We start from the raw sequence: 22,042 nt of genomic DNA, 5'->3' as shown, positions 1-22,042 counted from the left end.
GTTTTGAGTTTTATCTGCACTTGATTGAGTCGCTTTCATTCAAGTGCAGCTGATTCAAGAGAAAGGAGGAAGAGAAATCTGTGAAGGAGATACTATCAGTCAGTTCGAGTTAAATGACTGTTACTAAATGTACTGTTTTTGCCACTTTTTTTAGCACCATCTCAACTCATTTAGGAAATTCTTTCCACAGGCCATGACATTGCAAAACCTGCAAAGTCAGTTGAATATTAGCTAATGCTGTTAACAGAGCTGAAGCGTTTTTGATTTCTTGGTGTTGTCACATGTGCTCTAGCTGTTGCAAGCAATGTGTGTGATGTTAACCTGTCTTGCTAACTTCCACCAGAATCCAAGTAGACAGGACTCCAACCCCAAATTTTAGTCCTGCATTCAAACTTCTGTCCTGTATAAGTCTTCTTGTTTTTGTCTAGCTAACCCTGACATCTCTTCAGTGCTTAAAAGACATGCCTATGTTCACTTGTCTTCCCACTTGTTTCATCTGGAACCAAAACCCAAATTTCAGCTCCATAGTTGAAGGTCCACTGTAACCCTGTGCATATGCTACTTTATCAAGCCAATTCTTTGCTTCCTGTTACACATTTGTGTGCTGTCTTGGCATGAGCAAGCTGATTGAAAGCCAAGCAGGACCGTCTCCTTTCACAGAAGGTTTCTAATTGGTTAATCAAGCTCCATTGTGCTGCTTGTGGATTAGTTTCTAGGTTGTTTTTGAAGAATCTTCTGTATATTAGTGAAAGCACAGCTTAATGGAAGTCATATCAGCACCTCTGAGTGTGATTGTGAATATGTGAAAGCAACTAATAGTGTTTTAACGTGTTTGCATACTTCCGAACTAACTAAATGTTGTGTCTCTCTTGTTTGTGCCACTTTGTTTTGTCTGCTGTCAGTGCATTTTGTAATGTCTGCTGTCATGTTATCTATGTGCAACATTTGTTCTCTTCCCCCCTGCCCTCTCTTCTGTTTTCACTTCTTTCATACCTCCATCCGTCCCTCCTATTCACTACAGAGAGGAGGTGGAGGAGGAGGAGAAGGAAGCTGAGGAACCACAGAATGCAGAACTCTCTGTTCAGGGATCTGCCAGGTACTCAGGAACAGGTTCTCAGAGTTTAGTGCACTAGTAATGGCAGCTAGAATGTAGAATTGTGCTCCTGTGCTGTTAGGCTCACTAACATCCAGTGATTGCCCTAACACATTTTATCATGGTGCCACATCCTTTTGCCCAACCCTCTGCTGAGCTGTTCTGTCATCTTATAGCTGGATGGCGCCAACTGTAGCGAAAGAGGAGGCTTCTAGCTTGTGTTTGCCCTTTAAATGCATGGTCAACCTCATCCCCAGCACTGCTGATTCAGAGGCACGGGAGAGCACCAGGGGCTGTTCTGGGACCAAGGTCATCTGCAGAGCGCCAGTGTCCTCAGCACCTGTAACTCCAGATTCTGGCCCATGTGGTCTGTCTTCTTGGGCCTCCGTCAGGTCTTTGGGGGCTGTGCCCTCCCAGGGTTCATCCGTCACCTCCTCTGCCTCCACATCCCCCAGTGAGGAACATCAAATGCCCCTTCCTCTCCCATCCTCCCCCCTTCTCTCGTCTTGCCCGTCAGAATCGGATGAGGTGCATATGGGGACCCCACAAGTCCAGAGGGGCCGAGACTCCAGGTAGTGCGGAAACGTGTACCAAACCCTCACCGCTCACAGTGTAAACCCCCTTAGAGTCTGGCAGATATGATAGACCTGCATGTTTGGATCAGACATCACTAAGTTAATTCGATGTAGGTAATTAGTCATTTGTAGTCATGGTTCAAGTAACAAGTGCACAAATGACCAACTTACTAACCCTAGTGCCAAAAATTGTAATTCTTGTCTATAGGTATCCATCAGAGCAAAATTTTTAACAGAATTTGTGACTGTCTTGTGAAAGGCGAGGGTTTTTCTTTCGTGAGTGCATCATCTATTTCAGTTTCTGCTGTAAGACGCCATTGGCAAACTTCCTTTGGTCTTCCTTACCTGTGTAAAATAGATCATCATTTTATTGTTGTAATTCAGACTGAGATCTTATCACCCATCCAACATGCATTGGGTATCACACAAACACACACACACTGTATTTATTATCATTATCAACAAATGCACAAAAGCCCAAATTTTGCGATGCAAATGTCACTTTTCTGTGATTTAAAACAGGGTACACTCAGATGGATACTAACCTTTACTGACATTTACAACTCATCTGCCTTTTATTGTTGTATTGTACAACTTTCAAGCTGGGACAAGGCTATAAATGAAACCAAATCCAAAAGGAAATGAGCTTGATGGTGTCTACAAGACCTACACGCATCTGACAATGAGAATGCTTTGTGGGATGGCTTCAGCATGTTTTCCCCATTATGTCCACAGATACACTGCCAAACGAAGTGAATCAAGGTTACAGAAGCTCTCGTGTGCTGGAAACCTTTATAAAATACTTAATTACGATGTTTTAATGCCAATGTACAATGCTAAACTAATCTATTCCTCAAAGGTCAATGAGAAAATAATAACCTTGTAGAGTACACATATTCATTTGCTAATGATAGATGAATGAGACCATCATTTCACTAACATTTACATTTTAATTGTTCAAGCACTTGCTTTGATTCACTTTACAGTCACTCACCTTCCTCTTGCTTCTGTGCTCCTTTCCCTCCGCCGTGCCCCATATAAAAGCCCTGAGTTCCATCTCCCCTGTTTTATACACCAGTAAACCTTTGACTAATGCTTCTTTATTGCATGTAATTTAACCTGACCTTTTCTTCTCGTGTTCTGTTCTCTGCATAGTCTTTCAGATATTAGATACTTACACACACCCTGTTCAACATTCGCTTCCAGAGCCACTCCTAGTGTTGGCAGGTAAGAGCTCCCACAGGGGTTGAACTACAAGATGGATAGGGTTATGTATAGCGCATATATACTTTTGAAAAAATGTGTAAAGTCTAGCACTCTCTGGAGAAAGCCGTCTAAGTAAAAACTCTATAACAAACGGATTCCCTGTTACAAAGCTAGAACATTGAACTATCCGAATATTCCTTGAGGAATCTTTGTACTGAAAATTTAAGAGCTCCAAGGTCCAGTAGCACTAAACTCTATGCTGCTGAAAATCTTATGCTTTTAAGATACTATTGAAGACTTTTTCCCGGTATAAAACAGTTATTCACTGTAGTACTTTTCCTTCGTTTTTCATCAGCCTGTTTTTATCCTTTGTGAGGTTCTGTACTGAGCAATTGTTTTGTAGTAAACGTTCGAAAGGGTATGACTCGAGCAAGTGAATTCCAATCTGAGAAAGAGATTTGAGCCTGATAAGCATGACTTCTGTGTGTACTTTGGGATGTGAGACGTGACAAGATTTTGCTGAAACTTGAAGTTGCAGGAATGTTTTTAGCGCATCTACAAACTAAAAATAACTGGAAAACAGGAATTTCATTTGCAGTGTTCATTTCATTTTTGTTGTTGTTGTTGTTGATGAATATCAGCCACTCTAAACATGAACACTAGTAAGTCAGCTGCTGATTGACTTGATTGATGATAGAACCTGCTTAATCTTTATTCAACAGACAAAATGGCTATGCTGGCACATATCCTGGTAGGTCATCAGGTGCATCCAGTGCCCCTTCTACCCCCTTCAACCGCTTCATTACAACAGGAGGGTCACCTAATGACAGCAAACCTGACAGGTAACCTGCAATCACTTTGATTTTAACATAGATATTTAAGACTTTAACACTTTTTTAACAGGACAGTGGAGTTCATTTCTGTCTGTGGAATGGAAACTGACTTATCACTACATTTTCAATCACTATAAACAGATTTTATCGCCTGATATAAAATTAGTCAGAACACTGTTGGCTTTCAAGGTGAGATATTTTTTAACTCTGTTTGGATAACCTCATACTGAATTTTAGTCGATGAAGATAATGCCTTTGAGCATCTCAGACAGCCAAAATGCCTTTTATGGTATCGTTTACTTTGAAGATATAAACATTTGTTTGAGAAAACTAATCTTTTTGGGGTTTTTTTTGGAACTTTTCTATTAAAATTTTGCTCCTAGTAGCCTAGGTAAAATTTTAATACTAATGCTAATTCTAATTCTAATAAAGCACTGAGTTTCTACTTTCATATGAACCATTAACCACTACTCTGGAGTGCAACATGACAAAGAAATTCAATACTGAACACAACAAAACAGGCACAAATTTCATGCCTCTGGTGAAAAAAAAACAAGGTATATGATTGCGTGGAATATATCAGATATTTTCAATGCACAATAAAACATAAAAGTCTCATATGTCATGTTTCAGTATGAATCTGTTGTCTCTGCTGTGTTGCAGGCCGGGTCTGGGAGGTTTACTGGCCTCATCGTACAGGCAGCACCAGGAGTCTCTGGCTGCAGAGCGGGAGCGGAGGCGTCTTGAGAGAGAAGAGAGGCTGCACCGCATCGAACGAGAGGAGAGAACTCGTTTTAGGTTCATGCCCTTTACTGATTTGTTCACAGGACGATTAGAAAGGGGTTTCAGTGAAATTAAGACCAAGACTTAAATTTAGCTTCTTAACAAGCTCATTCTGCCAAGATGTCTTTTATATAAAGTACTTGCTTAGAGAAATATTTATTCCAGCAATGAACGGTTGGTCTTCTCAGACACTCCCAGAGTTGCTTTGAGGCATTTTATCTTCTTATGTTCATTACTGACACACTGTGAGAAAACAGTGTTGCTTTTTACAGCAAAAAAAGTCTGAGAATCTATATCTGTCTCTTCCGGTGTCTCAGCTCCTTCAGTCAGACAGTGTTTTATACAAAACCTGATCAGAACAGCTATATAATTTATAGCATGCCAGAAACCAAAAACAAACTCACCTGTTCATCAGATGTGCAACTAAATCTCAAATTATACATTTGCTAATCAGGTTTTGTTGATTATACTACTCTAGCATTAGTTCCACCAAGGTTATTAACCATTAGCTAACCAGCAGGTCAAATTCTATTAACCAGCAGGTCAAATTCTACACCTGTATGAGAAATATTTCATAAATATTTCATAATTTTATTGAAATGCCATTGCTTAATTAATTCATTCATAATATATTAATAAAAATAATTTTTAAATTTTAACCTTTAATACGTGAGTATACCTACTTTTTGTTTTTCCCTGAAGATATTTAGCTCCATATTTCTATGTTTTTTAATTGAGTAAGATTTTGACATAGTAGTAACACATGCCCTAACTTTAACATTTAAATACAGCTTCTCTGTACTTTTTTCACTCCTTCTGACTTCTAAAAGCTTTTGCTAAATGCACATGTGCTTGTAGTGCTCTGCAAATGTTTGCTCATGATGGCTTCCTTTGTTTCAGTCGTGACTATGTGCAGAGGAGAGAGGAGGCCATTCATGCTCGTGAAGAGAGGTACAAAACATCCTCTGAACTGTCCTTGTCACTTTTTGGTTGTTTTCCCTTTATTAATGCTGACTGGAGAAATTATTGCTGTCCAAACCTATTACACTACATAGTCTTGAGTCGTGTCTAATATCATTTGGTCGAAGATCAATAGTAAGACACTGTGGTTATAGACACAGCAAAGATGAGCAGATGGCCAGTCAGTCTAATAAGCTGCAGCTAAAACATGAGGCCCTGTTAAAAAATAAAACTTCCACAGAAAACAGGGCATGATGTATAACTGTCTCTTGATAAGGGTTCATCCTACAAATGTTCACACTGCATTGTGAAGAGAGACACTGGTTTATTTTATCATATCTGTTGTATGTTTTTTTAAACCTTTAAACTCATAGATGGACACTAGTTTATGAAACTCTAGTAAAGTGCTTAAGCTAAACCAGACAGGAAGGAAAAATAGCCTCACTGAGTATTTTATAAGGAACACCTGTACACCTACTCATCCATGCAATTATCTAATCAGCTAATAGTGAAGCAGCAGTGCCGTGCATAAAATCATGCAGATACGGCCCAGCAACTTCAGATATCCACCATCAGAATGGGGAACAAATGTGATCTGAGTGACTGAGGAGGATGAGCTCTAACAGAAGAATGTCAGGTTCCACTTCTGTCAGCCAAGATCAGAAAGCTGAGGCTGCAGTGGACACAGACTCAACACAACTGGACAGTTGAAAGCTGGTCTGATAAAACTTAATTTCTACGGAGACACACAGATGATAGGGTCAGAATTTGGCACCAACAGCATGGATCCAATGGATTCAACCTGCCTTGTGTCAACAGTGCAGGCTGGTGGGGGTGGTGTAATGGTGTGGGAAATGTTTTCTTGGCACACTTTGGGCTGTTAATACCAATCGACCATCACCCGAATGCCACAGACTATTTGAGTATTGTTGTTGATCATGTGCATCCTTTCATGACCACAATTTACCATTTTCTAATGGCTACTTCCAGCATGATAATGAACCATCTCACAATGCAAATGCTGTCTTAAACTGGTTTCAAGAACATGACACGAGTTCAGTGATCTTCTTTCCCAGTGACCAGGTCTGAATCTAGTGAGTCACTTTTGGGATGTGATAGAACAGGAGATTCACAGCATGAACATGCTCCTGAAAAATCTGCAGGAATTGTGTGATGCAATCATGTCAACAGGGAGCAGAATCTCAAAAACATGTGGACAACAATATCATGCCATGAAGAACTAGAGAGTAAAAGAAATCCCTATCCAGTATTATTATAGTGTTCCTAATAAGGAGCTCATTGAGTGTATATCAAATGCTGGCATTTAAATATAACCGATCTATTATTAGCACTTGATAAGATGAAAAGTGTTTTCTGAGGTTTCTGAATCTTTATAAAACACAAACTCTTAACCAGTTAAGGTCTGTGTGACGGAGCTGGTTGATTAACTTCCACTTTCTGAATTTAGGTATAAACAAGTGGAACGTCTGGCAGCGGAGGAGTACGAGAGGGAGCATGTAGCATCAGCGCCAAGAGGTCGCACAGAAATCACACTCAATCTGAGTTCACGCACCTCCTGCAACTCCCGCTGTCCAATCCCGTCCTCCACTGAGTCTCAGGAGAATAAACGTCCTCAAGCCCACGCTGCACAAGGTGAGACATTTGTGTATTCTTGTATGCTGTCTTCTAAACCCAACTATAGTATAGCCTTAGAGTCTAAGAGACTAGAATTGGCCCAGTTCTTTAGGTTAACAATAATATTAATCTCTCTCCTGTCAATCAATTTGTATGAGCATTGGTAATAAAATGATATGGTGCTTGACTTCACTTTCATGTCTTAATAGAAAGTGGGTGGGAACTTACAGTGACTAAATTTGCAGAAAATCCAGATTCCACTAAAAGGTTGTAACTTTAAAAAAAAGAATAATGTGCCGCTTCTTAACTTGTTAGCAGATTGTACAAAGGATGACTGTAGAAGATATTACAGTGGATTCATTGTGGTTGAGACAAGACTTGCCAACCTTGTACACATCGGAACAATCTGCTGAAATTCCATAAAACAAGCGTGAATCTTTGTACATGCCGCTACAACTGCACTCGGAATGATCGATTGATTGTGCCCAGACCTGGCCTCTATCAACCATCAGAACTGGATCCGTGTCCATGTCTGTGTCACACCGTGTGTGAAGTTAGCACTCAGCTTGAGTTTCACACATTTTAGATAATAATCAGTTGGGCTGCTCCTGGTGAGTCTCCACTGCCTTTAACCTACATCAGCTGCCAGACTAGATGAGAGAGCAGTCTATAATACAGAAGAGTTGTATTTTCTTCCTGGTATTGAGGAACGAAAGACAGAATTAAGGATGTGTAAGTTCTGAATTAGTGTAAGACGAAGGTCTACGCTTTTAAAGCCATGTAGAGCAGAGCTCCTGGTCAGATCGGGCTATGCATGTGTAAAGGGGATAGTGGTGCATTCCAGCCAAGAATCTCAGTATTTTTTCCTTCACTATCCTCAGACTATCTGTAGACTCAGGCTGGTGGAGGATTGGTGACTGCTCTGCATCTGCATGGTAAAAACATGAGTATCAAAACAAAAGAAAATCGTATTATTTCAAGTGTAGACATGAGGTGCTCTGAATGTCCCGTCCAGCTCACATGCCAATCTCATTTGTTTGCAGAAATGACTTGCGTTCGTTTTTTTCACCACACCTTCTAACAGAGAGGACAAGAAATTGGCTCTGACAACACATGTACCGATATGGCTTGTCTTGACTGTGACTAATGCTGAATGGTTATTTTGTGCACGTGCATTTGCCCGGACTCATATGGCCTGAAGGTTGTGAGGCGTTCTATCGTCTGCCCTGTTTTGTCATCCCTTATGCTTCTGTGGGATTGTTTTCCACTTATTTATTTGCTTTTCCAAATAAGGAGCTGGAAATGTAGTAAGGGTGTGCGACTTACGGTAACAGAGGACTGAGGAATGGGCTGTGGAGAAATAAAAGGCATGCTGGGTGCAAGGACAGGATGAGGAACACATGCCGAGCAACCATGCAGCAAAAACCCACCATGACCCAAGCACCTTGCAGGTGTAACAACAATAAAGGCCTGTCTTGATCATCCTGGCAACCAAAAAACAAACACAGCCTCATATTTTTTGCTATAGCCAAGCAGAATGAGATTCCTGGAGATTACAAAGCTTCAAAGTCATAAATGTTTAGAAAATTTATTTGAGATGTCAGGATAAATAAAAATATGGCTCTTTGTAAAAGCATTATATATGTTTGTGTGTTTATTTGTTTTTCTTGGTTCAGAAGCTGAGCCAGAACCAAGCCGTGGGGAGTCTGGCCTACAGTGGTCCTCAGAGACAGAGGAGGAGCAGAGGACTGTGGATGAGAAAGACATAACGGTGTCTGTGCTGCATACAAAGCCAGGCAACTCGGACAAAACAGGGACATGGACATTAAGAAAAGATGAAAGTGAAAAAGAAGCACAACAGGAGGTCGAGAAAGTTGAAGATGTGAAAGTGAAGGAAAAAGAAAGGGAAAAAGTGTGCACAGAGGAAATGACGGCGAATGAGACTGAATTAGAGGCAGAAGAGGAGTGTGAGAAAGAACAGATTGTGGAAAGAGACACGGAGGACAGCACGGCCCTCAGTGAGAAAGAGAGGCAGAATGAGGAACTGAATGAGAAGGACAACTGCTCGGCTTCCAGCATCTCCTCAGCCAGCAGTACACTGGAGAGGGAAGAGCGAGAGGAGAAGCTCATGTGTGATAATGATTCAGGTAAGAAAAAAGACACTGACAATAACAATCTGTCATGCTTAAATTAACAGACAATTGTTTTAATCACTGCTGCATCAATGCTGCAACTCAGTAGCCCTCTGTGCAACCAATGTTTTTCCTGTCTCTTCCCATCAGGCCAGTGGGCAGAATGCATTAAGGCAGCAGACATCAATGAACAGTGTGACAAAGTCCTCAATAACAAGCGCTTCATGCTGGACATGCTCTATGCACAAAATACGAAGCCTACTGAGGATGAGGAGAAGGAGAACGAGAAAGAGTTAGAGGGCCCAGGAGGCCAGGAGTCGTCAGTCAACAGCCTCGCCACTCGCATCTCAACTCTGGAGGCCCGGCAGCAGGCATGTGAGGACAATGTGAAGAAAATGGAAGTGCAGCATCTGGACAACCATGGCAATGTGCGGATCGTGGCCGAAAAGTTCGGTGACTTGGTAAAGGGGCTGGTCTCACCTCATGAGGCTGAGCATGCAGGGAAGGAGAAAGCACCTTCACCCACGCCGCCCAAAAAGGAGTCGGATCACATCTGGGACCAGCTGATGGCCAAACCTCGCGAACTTCGCATCAAAGAAATGGACTTTACAGACCTTTTGGAGGAGGATGACGTCGACATTTTGGATGTCGGAAACATGATCAAGTCAGGTGACCACATGACACCCCCTCCCCCACCCCCGTGTATACCAAACCTCCCGCCCCCTCCTCCCCTTTTCGGTTGTCCACCCCCTCCACCTGTACCAGGAGGGATGTTACCTCCACCACCACCTTCCATGGCGCCAGTGTCTTCCTCACATATCGGTTCTCCTCAACATAGTCGAGGAGATCCTCCACTCTTTCAGAAGAAGAAGAAGACCATCAGACTCTTCTGGAACGAGGTGAGACCCACAGACTGGCAATACGGCAGTGACAAGCACTGCAAGGAGTCACTGTGGTCCAAACTGGAACCTGTAAAGTTGGACACAGCCAAGTTGGAGCTCCTCTTTGAAACCAAGTCCAAAGAACTTCCTGTTACAAAGGTAAACACAATGATATTACATCAGATGGTAACATATTGTTCCCTTTTGTCAGTCATGTAGTATTTTTAGACTTGGGCAACAGAAATCTGTAGCTGTATATCAACACTTAATCCTTTTGTACAACCTAGAAAGGAAATTCTGTCATTCTTTAGAAAAGACGTTCTGCCGGAAACATTTCAGGTCTTCTCAGGCGAACATGTGGTATGGATTATCGCACATCTCAGTTGCCTCAGTGTCACCACAGTCCGTTCCCTGTCAGACGAGCACATGAGATTTGAAGCAGACGGGGGAAATCTCAGTCTGCCTGGTGTAAAACTGGTTCGATTGGCTCTGATGGATGTTGTGTATTATTTTAAGGCTCCATCAGATCTGCCAATGTTTCAACATTTTCTCTGTAATCTGTACAAGCCTTTGAGATGGTATGTGTTGTACCGGAAACTATAAACTTCCTGAGATTACTTGTATATTTGTTCGATTTATCTCAGCATTAGTCCACGAGACAATGAAAGACTTTTCCAATCTGACTCTGTCTTTTTTTCAAAGTTATACTGTAACACTGATATCAGGAAGTGCTGCACAGAATGTTTTCTGGTATCATTTCAGGTTATTCGGTTATGATGTATGTTTTTCTGAGTGTGCCGGTCAGGGCTTCTCCCCTCGCCTACCCGAAAGCAGCTGCTTCTCATTTCTGGCCCATTCCTAACTCCCTCTTTCCCTCTCTGTTCCTTCTCTCCTTCTCTTTCCTCCCTGTCTTTGGCAAAGAAAGCAAACTGTCTTGCCTCTCACTAGTGCAGAAATATTCTCCATCAAAGTCCCAAAATAGCCCTCAGGTGCCTGCGTGTTTTCTGAGTCAGTTGCACTTAGCATAGATCCCACTGGCATTCATATCTTGGAAAGCTTTGTTTTTCTTAATCACCCACATTAAAGAAATTCCGTTCCAATTCATTTTAAGGTAGTCTTCAGAAAGCTTTTTTTTTACTTCTTCTCTTTTTTTTAAGTCTTGCGTTAGGGACGGTAGATGGATATCACAACAGTTAGCCGACAAGCGAGCGAGCGAGCAAGCAGTCCGTGCAAACTCATAATGAGAACCAAGTGAAGTATTAGACCAGATGGGTGACTGTTGCCCTGACATATGGTTTTGATGGTGACATTTTTGCTCCGTTATGGTCCAAAATAGAATAGGTTTTACCATAATAGCAACCGAAGGTGGGCAGCAACATCAAAAACTCTCATCGCAAATTCTCCACACAATTCTGGACACAAAACAAGTTGGAAAATGAAAATAAAGCAGCTAACACAAGCAAATGTATGAGTTTTTACGATGAATGTTTTGCTGACTTTAGAAAACAGCAGCGGATGGGAAACGGCAGGAGATTATTGTTCTCGACTCCAAAAGAAGCAACGCCATCAACATTGGCCTCACGGTTCTTCCACCACCCCGCACCATCAAAACAGCCATCCTCAACTTTGATGAGTATGCTCTGAACAAAGAGGGTATAGAGGTAACACACACCAGTTCACTTTAATATTACTTTTTAATAAGTACGAAAATCCAAAACAGTGGTAACACCATAGCAAAACTGAACATCACATGCATATGTACTTCGTATTAAATTTTTATTCTAAACACTTACAAATGTGTTTCTCAGGCATTCAAATTCTCTCTCTCTCTCTCTCTCTCTGGCACTATATCATTCAATCATAAAATCCTGCCACATAAAAGCATATTTCTGCATTTTCCACCGATTGGTGGCTCTCTATAACTTTACTCGCAATATTAACTTTTGCTGAGTTGGCACACGAAAGGCATTAACTCAAAGTAAAAGTGCTGTTTAATGAAACCTGATCCTATTGGTTTAAAAAGTTCCTTCTTTTTTTTTCTACACATGAATTTTTGTCAAGCAAATATCAATCTGATGATTTGTTATCATTGTAGAATGAATCAGTGAGATGAATTAATGCTAAAATGATATCACAGTGTGAACCTGAGCAAAATTCTAACATGTGTTAATGGATAATGAAGATTTTTCCATCATGGGATCTGTCATTTTTCCCCTCTGTGAGAAAAAAAACTGAAATTGAGCAAGATCTCACACAGACACTCTGCTAACTTTTCACAAGCGCGTGCAATTATGCAAAAGAAGTTAACTACCAGATAGTCATAGCACAGATGAAATCATTCTATTCATCGAAATGACGAGAGTTATTTATGCACTGATGATTTTCTCCAGATGTTGTTATTTATCAGTCTGTTAGGGATTCATTAGGGGAATTATGAACTAGTTCTGTAACTGCATAAATTCATGCCATGACACCGGACAGTGATTCACACACTTCCCTCAGGTCCAATCTCTCTTACTGACTCACTCTCATTTGTACATCTGACTGTACAACAATTTTGTGTATGTATCTATATCAGTGTGAACACAAAAAAACCTGGGCCCATATTTATAAATATTCTTAGTGCAAAGAGTTGCTCCTAGTGACAAAATTCCAAGAAAATATTTAGAAATCTGGATATTTCCCCTTAAAATTAAAGACAAGATCTTAGTAAAGATAAATGTTATTCGCAAAGCATCGTAAAGCTTAAAAGATCTGTTAAGGTCAAAAAGCCAGGAGTAGGGAGGAGGACTTTTAGGAGGCTTAAGAGGAGAAAATTGGCTGAAAGGCAAAGAGGGAGAAGAAATATGTTGCCTACTTAATATTGTGTTGTAAGAGATGTGTTGCTTACTTAATAATTAATGTTTAATAATGTAGTGAGTTAGTGGAATGTATATACATATATATTTAAATTATATAGAGAGAGGTACACTAACATTTAGAGGTATGCTAACATCTAGAGAGAGCATTTAGACATACGCTAACATCTCTGAAACAGAGCCGAAATGCTATAGCGCCCTAGCAGCAAAAATGATATAATTTGGCATTAGGCATTTCTGCACTGTGTCGTAGATGTTAGCATATCTATAATATGACCGGTCACAAACATAATCTCTATACAATATCCCCAAATATCTTAATGTAGTGACAAAGTAGGAGCTTATAATAGACCCTATTTAGACGTGCTCTAGACGGGTCAGGGTGTTCTGGAGCCTATCTTAGGAACACAGGGTGTGAGGCAGGAATACAGTGTTCTTGGGAGTCTAGTGCATTACAAGATATTCAGACACACACACACACACACCTAGAAAAATTTTGCATAGTCATTTCACCTTTTGGAGGTTTGCATAAAATGAACCTGTAGGAAACGTAACTGAAAGATATTTTTTCGGTTCACACTAATATCTAATTATGACTAATGTTTGTGAGTCATAAATAAAAATATAAATCCTTAATAAATGCATTGAGAAACAAAGGTTCAAATTTAAACATGGCTGTCTTTTGTCCTGTCTAGAAAATCCTGACGATGATCCCCACAGAAGAGGAGAAGCAGAAGATACAGGAAGCACAGCTGGCGAACCCAGACATTCCTCTGGGCAGCGCTGAACAGTTCCTCCTCACGCTGTCCTCCATCAGTGAGCTGTCTGCTCGCCTGCACCTCTGGGCTTTCAAGATGGACTATGATGTATTGGAGAAGGTCAGGAGATTGCACAAGATTTGGAGGCTTTACTGTCTACATGCACACAGCTGAGCTGTTAGATCATGCAGCAGGTTGCTTTTGCTAAAATATTACATTAGTCATGTGTAAATTCATCTCTGTCTTTCTCTCTTACAGGAAGTGGCAGAGCCCTTACAGGACCTGAAGGAGGGCATGAGTCAGCTGGAGAAGAACAAGACACTGTGCTTTATTCTGTCCACACTACTCGCTATCGGCAATTTCCTCAATGGATCAAACGTGAGTTATGGCCGTGCTCGCGGCCTTTCCCCCTCCTCCCTCCTCCCTTTTCTCTTTGAGGACTGGGGAGGAAAAAAAACGAAAGAGGTAATAAAGGATTGAAAGCACATTTACAGTAAACCATTGAGTGTGGGCAAGAGAACAAAGCAAGTCAAATTCGTGTCATGTCATTTGGGAGATTTCCCGTTTTTATTTTCAGCTGGGTCTTCAGCACTACAAGGCTGACCCGAGTGCAGGCCAGTGACTTCCTGTACTTTACCACATTTGATTGAGATTCAACTATTTCCGAGCCAATGAAGCATTCATGTGAACATGCATACGAGCAGACTACTGACCTGCCTTGCTTTTCAAAGCATTCTGTATTATTGCTTAATGGAACTGATGGTAATCTACTCAGCTGTAGCAGAAAAATGTCTGTAAATTGTGGAAATGGCCTATGATTAGAAACCCTTTTATAGAAATTATTTACTGGATGAAATCCAGAGTGACCCATTTGTTCAATGTGGATGTATTTATAGAGTCAATTTACTTTGTTACAGGAAAGTTCCACTGATATTGTCCATTTTAATGTGTGTGTGTGTGTGTGTGTGTTTTCAGGCTAAGGGCTTTGAGCTGAGTTACCTAGAGAAAGTTCCAGAAGTGAAAGACACTGTGCATAAGCAGTCTCTGCTTCACCACGTCTGCTCCATCGTAGTGGACAAGTTTCCAGAAAGTTCTGACCTCTACTCTGAGATTGGCGCAATTACACGCTCTGCTAAGGTACAGCACTGAATCTGATTTATTAAGCTTCTAGAGCAGTTCAGACATGACATGTTCAGGTCTCAAAAAAGATACAGTTTCTTGCATAATTATTTAGTCCACTTGAATTTGATGCAACCTGGAACTGCAAATGCATTTAATTAGTAATATTATGGTTACAGCTTCATTTACACAATGTCTTACATCTGAAGATCCAAAATATCATTTTATTTTGACACACAGGTTGATTAAACAAAAAGTAGATATTGATGCTGATGGTTGCAGTATTTACCCCCTGGATCAAAACTTAGTAGAAGGAACTTTTGGCTGCAGTTCCAGTTGCAAACTGGGTGTCCGGATCAGCTTCACACATCTGGATCCTGGATAAAAAATTTTTATTGTAATTGTAAAGCTCTAAAGCGATCACAAATGATAGAATTATAGACAATTAGACCAATTTTGCCTTTGATTTTTTAAATGAGAATGTAAAAATCATGGTTTCTGCAGGTTGAGATTTTAAATATAAACTTTTTATTGCATAGGTATGTTATATATACATCATCTTGTCATTCCCTGCTTTGGTCTGATTAACTTCCTGGTCTGATGATCTTGTCACACCCATCTGCAACTTGGTACTACTCAGGATTGATAACAGCAGTATTGACTTGGTCTTGTTAGAGAAGGAGTGTGGCTGCACAGCTGTACGCTGATGTTCAACAATGAGTAATTAGCTGATGAACTGATTTGATGGTAAATGAGGTCTAAACTCTGTAGTGCTGTGGCCTGTGACGAGTGGAGCTTTACACACCTGGATTAGTGTTTGTGTTAACAACACAGCAGAGGGAAGTTTAGAAATCATTTAGAAGGAAATCAAAACACTAAGCCCAAAGAAACAATGGATCTAAATTTGTTGACTTCTGAAATTCTTTATTGTACTCCTGTATATTTCCTAATGCATGTCACATAATGCAGCTAACAAACTTTCAAATATTTGGAAAACCTGGAAAGTAAAGATAAATTAAAGTAAAAATAAATAAATTAATTAATAAATCAATCAATTAATAATAATAATAATAATAATAATAATAATAATGTAATAAAAATTTCAAAAAAGGACAAGAACCTTGAAGTCAGCCAAAACCAAATCAAATTAATATTTTATTTTTATTTTTTTCAAATATTAAAATACTCTACACACATAAAAAATTGCAATATCATTTTATTAGTAACTTGAAGTTTCTGTGTCCTTTATTAACAGAGTTTACTTTAATAACTGTGACGATGACTGATGTTATTCGCAACATAATACAACTTCACATGGCCTCAGCAGCAGCTAGTAACACATTTATTAGTGAACAGCAGAGAGGTGGTGATGGCACATAAGAAAGCATATCTTTTTTTAATGTAAGGAAACTGAATTGCAGCTGGATTTATAAGAGCATATCTTCTCTGTTCACCTCAGGTGGACTTTGACCAACTTCAGGACAATCTGGCCCAGATGGAGCGGCGCTGCAAAGCTTCCTGGGACCACCTGAAGGTCATTGCAAAGCATGAGATGAAGCCGGCACTAAAGCAGCGCATGTCTGACTTCCTGAAAGACTGTGCTGAGAGGATCATCATCCTCACCATCGTCCACAGACGCATCATCAACAGGTTAACGTCTTGAGGTTACAATCTTATTGAGTGGCTAAAGGAGTAGCAGTGCAGAACGCACATGACCTTGTAGTTAATGCAATGTACTTGACCATTTTCACAGACAATTTAAGGCTTCATGGGCACTTGTTACTAACCGAGAAATCATTTAGGAGGAAATAAAAATACCCAGATCAAAGAAACTAAATTGTCTTTAGAATTCTCTTTTCTGCACTATTGTACCTTCCCTAAGAAAAAAAACATATTTTAAATGTTTGTAAAGGGCAAGAACCATGGGCTAGTGAAGCGAGCAACCATATAATTTACTGAACTTAATTGGTATAGATACAGTTTCATTTACATAATTATGTCTTACACCTGAACGCATCTTTTTGTTGTGATACAAACGTTAAACAAAAATTCAGATATTGATGTTGATGGTTGCATAAGTATTCACCCCCTGGATCAGAAGTTAGCAGACGAAATGGACTGCAGTTCCAGCTGTAAACTGAGTGTCTCTATCAGTTTTGCACATCTGGATCCGGGATTACATTTTAGTGTAATTATAAAGCCCCATAGTGATTATTGCTTTTGAGAAATGAGAAATGTTAAAATGTAGGTAATCTGGAAAGAAAAAGTCTTTTCAAAATCTGGAAAGGACAAGAATCAACTGTTCAGTATAAACAAAACCAGTTTCAACCAAGAATAACATTTATTTTCCAAATATTAATACACCTAAACAACCAATTTTACAGATTTTGCTGTTATTGCATCATGTTGTATTGTCCATTGTGAACTCATAGAGTTGCTGACTCAATCTCTGATGTCTGAAGTATTAGAGCAGGGATTCCTCCAAGACATAATAAGAGCTAGTGAATAAAACATAACAGTTCCAGGACTAAACTTCTGTGTGCATGATCTACAGGTTTCATGCCTTTCTGCTGTTCCTGGGTCACCCAGCATATGCAGTGAGGGAAGTCAGCATCCACCGCTTCTGTAAGATCCTTAGCGAGTTTGCGCTGGAGTATCGCACCACCAGGGAGAGAGTGCTGCAGCAGAAACAGAAAAGAGCTAACCACCGAGAGAGGAACAAGACCCGGGGCAAAATGATTACTGATGTGAGTGCGCCCTCTAATGACTAGTATCATAGTGCTTTGTGCAGTTCTACACTTGTACCACTAGATGGAGCAGTTCACCACTGAGCAAACCTATACCATTTTTTTGTATAATTCATATACACCGACCAGGCACAACATTATGACCACCTGCCTAATATTGTGCGGTTCCCCCTTTTGCTGCCAAAACAGCCCTGACCCGTCATGCACTGTGTATTCTGACACCTTTCTATCAGAACCAGCATTAACGTCTTCAGTAATTTAAGCAACAGTAGCCAGTCTGTTGGATCAGGTCACACGGGCTAGCCTTCACTCCCCATGTGCATCAATGAGCCTTGACCGCCCATGACCCTGACGCCGGTTCACCACTGTTCCTTCCTTGGACCACTTTTGATAGATACTGACCACTGCAGACCGGGAACACCTCACAAGAGCTGCAGTTTTGGAGATGCTCTGATCCAGTCGTCTAGCCATCACAATTTGGCCCTTGTCAAACTCGCTCAAATCCTTATGCTTGCCCATTTCTCCTGCTTCTAACACATCAACTTTGAGGACAAATGTTCACATGCTGTCTAATATATCCCACCTACTAACAGGTGCCATCACTTCAGTGGTCATAATGTTATGCCTGATCAGTGTATACTTTATATAGCAAGCACACAATGTAACTTTATTCAATTACTTTTAAGTGTTCCATATAAGCTATATTAGTAAACTCATAATAGACTGACAAATAAAATGTATGTAAAGGTTGTTGTTTACTGAAGCTTAGAGCAGTGAGCCTGTGGGGAGTCCTTAATACCCAGCAAATTTAATAAACCTGATTCATTCCAGTTGCCAAACGCCAGCACCTGACCTGAGTAATTAATATCAGCGGCACTGTAGCTGTGCTTGAGGCTATCCCTGATTCCTCGGACATGACCTGCTAAAGCCTGTCTCTTTGGGGGATCCTGGTTACGGGGGGCCTGACTTGTTTTTGTTTAATTTGTCAAGTAATACTTGGGTTCTTAGTCTAATCTCAGCCTGAAAATCCAACACTATTTATGGGCCTGAAGAACAGCGGTGAAGCAGCATGTGAGCACTGGGACTGGTGAAGCCGCTTTAAGGCTGCTCTGTGTGTTCAGGTTGCATTGCTATAGCGTGTAACTCCACTAGATCAACGTTGGCTGTTTTAACTATTTAAATATAATCTTAAAGTAAAATATACAGAGTCTCTGTCAGGATTCTATGCAGGTCAGGAAGAGTCTGAAATGCACCCAGGTTCCACCGGGAACAGTATAGAACTTCATAAAAGAAAAATTAAAGTGGGACCCCTTTTTTAATTGTTATACATTTATTAGGCTTTATTATTATCTACATTGACATAGCCTTTCTAATGCATATCACATTTTCCCTTAATGACCTTTAAAAATGAGCAAATTAAAGAATTGAACACAGAAAGTCACTTGTTTTAAGTAAGGAATAGTTCCTTACTTAAAACCACTCAGGTAATTTGATCATGTTTATTGTTTATACATTTTATTTGTTTCAGTTATTTCTTGTTCTTTGTCATTACCTATAGTTTGCCTTGTATTTTGGTTTTTCTTTCATCCATCATGTTTCCATTTTTCCTTTCTAGAGTGAGGATGAAGAGGATAGTGAGGTATGCACAGTTGTGTGCAGTTGTATTTACATGTGTGTGTGTGTGTGTGTGTGTGTCTGTGTGTGTGTGTGTGTGTGTGTGTGTGTGTCTGTGTGCGTGCACCTGAAGCCTGTTTATCCCCATGTGCACTTCAACAATGTATTAACTTTTAACTATTTTGTACGTTAAAAAATACTGCAATCAGCAGCCAGAGACTAACAGAGAACAAGTCCTGTCAGATATTCCATCATACTGATCATGATGGAATTGTTGAAAATGGACACCAGCCCTAAGAGAGTCACGTTCACTAATACCTTCACACACACACACACACACAGCGACCGCCAGCAGAGAAACGGGTGTTGAAAGGACCTGCAGAGAGGCAATGTGTTTGTGATCCCATTACACAAGCTGTGAGAGAAGGAAGGGAGCAGGGTCACCATGTGGAATCTATAAAGCAAGAAGTTAAATGCAGACATTTTGATGACGGTGTCAATGAGATCATTAAAATAAACACACAGTGGACAGTAGATTTGCATTAGTTTTATGCTTTTTGCTTTCCACTGGTTATCTTGTCCACCCATTAGCGATTAGGCAACAGACTAACGATACTAAGCTCAGTGTGCATTTTGGTGTTCTGTGGTGCATGCTAGAAATGGTTTTTGATTGTTTTTAACAAAACGCCTGCATGGAAAGATTCAGATTGCCAACAAAAATCCCTTCAGGCAAAGAGACTCAACTACCAGAGGCCAGAGGAAAGAGGTGCTGGACAGCAACTGGATAGTGGGATTTATCTGCAGTTTATCTGTTCTTTTCTCCACAGAGCGGCAAGTTTGCAGGCGCTGCAGCAGACGGTCACGACGCTCCAGTGCAGGGACTCGACTACGCTGAGAATGCAGCAGAGCACGAGCAGATGACCGCAGTTCTGAGAGACGGTCTGCAGCTTGGAGACACCACTCCTTCGGTCCTGCCTGGTCTACGCACCCGCACCCGAGCCAGCCGAGGTGCGTCCAAACCGCTACAGTCCTGTAGCTTTCTGTTAGCTTCAAAAATGCACTCTGTAGCTACTGTGTTGGGAGCCTTGTTTTGAACAGAACGGTGCTTTCTGTGTCATATAGGCCGCATGGGACTGTGGTCCTCTGCCAACGAAGACACATCGAACTGCATGGAAGACACAGCAGATGAGATCATGGAGCGTATAGTAAAGTCAGCAACTCAGGGCCCCAGTCAGCGCAGTCAGCCTCGCGAGAGGAGACGCTCCAGAGCTAACCGCAAGTCCTGTAAGTCACTGCATGACATTTACAATACATGACAGGACAAAAGCAGTTACAAGAGCCAGGAGAATATGCACTATACTTTCCTGTGTATGTAGGTGATAGTAACATAGATATGGAAGTGGTAGCCCAAGAGTGAAAGGTTAAGAGCTCAAACACCAGGACTGCCCTTAAGCACGACCCTTAACCCTCAACCTCTCACTGTACACTGACCAGACATAACATTATGACCACCTGCCTAATATTGTGTTGGTCCCCCTTTTGCTGCCAAAACAGCCCTGACCTGTAATGTGCTGTGTATTCTGACACCTTTCTATCAGAACCAGCATTAACTTCTTCAGCAATTTGAGTCTGTTGGATCAGATCACACGGGCCAGCCTTCGCTCCCCATGTGCATCAATGAGCCTTGGCTGCCCATGACCCTGTCGTCGGTTCACCACTGTTCCTTCCTTGGACCAGTTTTGATAGATACTGACCACTGCAGTTTTGGAGATGCTCTGATCCAGTCGTCTAGCCATCACAATTTGGCCCTTGTCAAACTCGCTCAAATCCTTACTCTTGTCCATTTTTCCTGCTTCTAACACATCAACTTTGAGGACAAAATGTTCACTTGCTGCCTAATATATCCCACCCACTAACAGGTGCCATGATGAGGAGATAATCAGTGTTATTCACTTCACCTCTCAGTGCTCATAATGTTATTCCTGATCGGTAACTCGCTCTGGTTAAAGGCGTCAGCCAAATGCTGTAAATGTAGTCTTTTTCAACACAAAACAGAGATGATGAATCACTGCCTGGTATCTCAGTCCCTGATTTTTGTCTTCATTTCAATCCCGAGGCTTCTAAAGAGTAAACATTTAAGCTTGGAATTTGTTTCCCCTGTGTATGAAGCTCGCAGGACAAATAAAGGATATATTCATTAATATTCTGCAGAGGAAGAGGTCAGACTTTTTGTGGGAGAAGGTTAGATCGGTCTCAGTTTCTGCAGAATAGGCAGGAGTGGTTAAGTGTGTTTTGGGAGCAGGTTGGATTAGTCAAACTTTCTGCAGGAGCAAGCGGGAATTGTTAAGCTTCCGGCAGGAGAAGCCAGGATTGGTGAAACCTTTTTTGTGGGAGTGGGCGGGATTGGTCAAACTTAGCCAGACTTCCTGCAGGATTGGAGAGGATTGGTCAAACTTTCCAAAAGGGTGGGTTTTAATAAGTCAAGTTTCATGCAGGAATGATTGGGATTAGTCTAAAGTTTTGTGGGTGGAGGTGGGATTGATCAAAATTACAGTGTACAGTTAATTATAGCATCACCCAGATGAGCATGAACTTCTCTTTGAGTCTGGTTTCTCTTAAGGTTTCTTCCTCATATCATCTCAGGGAGTTTTTCCTCACCACCGTCACCTCAGTCTTGCTCAGAGGAGAAATAGAAATTTTTTAGACATCCTATTCTACATTTTTATATTCCTTTAAAGCTGCTTTGTGACAATGTCCATTGTTAAAAGCCCAATACAAATAAAATTGGATTGAACTGAATCTCTGTAGAGGTGAGCAGCATTAGTCGAACTTTCTGCAGGAGTGCCCA

At 40.9% G+C, this 22,042-nt stretch overlaps 1 protein-coding gene across 7 annotated transcripts in view; it reads left to right on the top strand.

The window, feature by feature from the left end:
* Window positions 1-22,042, top strand: part of fhod3b (formin homology 2 domain containing 3b) — a 120,561-nt gene that overhangs the window by 96,075 nt on the left and 2,444 nt on the right. The window contains exons 11-28 of one of the 7 annotated variants that reach the window (XM_058386987.1): window positions 1,022-1,096; window positions 1,270-1,665; window positions 2,824-2,895; window positions 3,597-3,716; window positions 4,371-4,505; window positions 5,391-5,441; window positions 6,919-7,103; window positions 8,765-9,232; window positions 9,368-10,257; window positions 11,601-11,759; window positions 13,652-13,834; window positions 13,973-14,092; window positions 14,690-14,851; window positions 16,293-16,483; window positions 17,388-17,580; window positions 19,196-19,219; window positions 20,022-20,202; window positions 20,317-20,478. In XM_058386987.1, coding sequence (XP_058242970.1) covers window positions 1,022-1,096; window positions 1,270-1,665; window positions 2,824-2,895; window positions 3,597-3,716; window positions 4,371-4,505; window positions 5,391-5,441; window positions 6,919-7,103; window positions 8,765-9,232; window positions 9,368-10,257; window positions 11,601-11,759; window positions 13,652-13,834; window positions 13,973-14,092; window positions 14,690-14,851; window positions 16,293-16,483; window positions 17,388-17,580; window positions 19,196-19,219; window positions 20,022-20,202; window positions 20,317-20,478 — 3,767 coding nt within the window. Of the gene's footprint in view, window positions 1-1,021; window positions 1,097-1,269; window positions 1,666-2,823; window positions 2,896-3,596; window positions 3,717-4,370; window positions 4,506-5,390; window positions 5,442-6,918; window positions 7,104-8,761; window positions 9,233-9,367; window positions 10,258-11,600; window positions 11,760-13,651; window positions 13,835-13,972; window positions 14,093-14,689; window positions 14,852-16,292; window positions 16,484-17,387; window positions 17,581-19,195; window positions 19,220-20,021; window positions 20,203-20,316; window positions 20,479-22,042 lie in introns of all 7 variants that reach the window. The other 6 variants (XM_058387002.1, XM_058386980.1, XM_058386994.1 and 3 more) reach the window with 6 other exon arrangements.

This window comes from Hemibagrus wyckioides, linkage group LG01, assembly GCF_019097595.1.
Source record: "Hemibagrus wyckioides isolate EC202008001 linkage group LG01, SWU_Hwy_1.0, whole genome shotgun sequence".
Classification (NCBI taxonomy): domain Eukaryota; kingdom Metazoa; phylum Chordata; class Actinopteri; order Siluriformes; family Bagridae; genus Hemibagrus; species Hemibagrus wyckioides.
The sequence above is the reverse complement of the archived record's forward strand: the minus strand, read 5'-3'. Positions and strand labels throughout refer to the sequence as shown.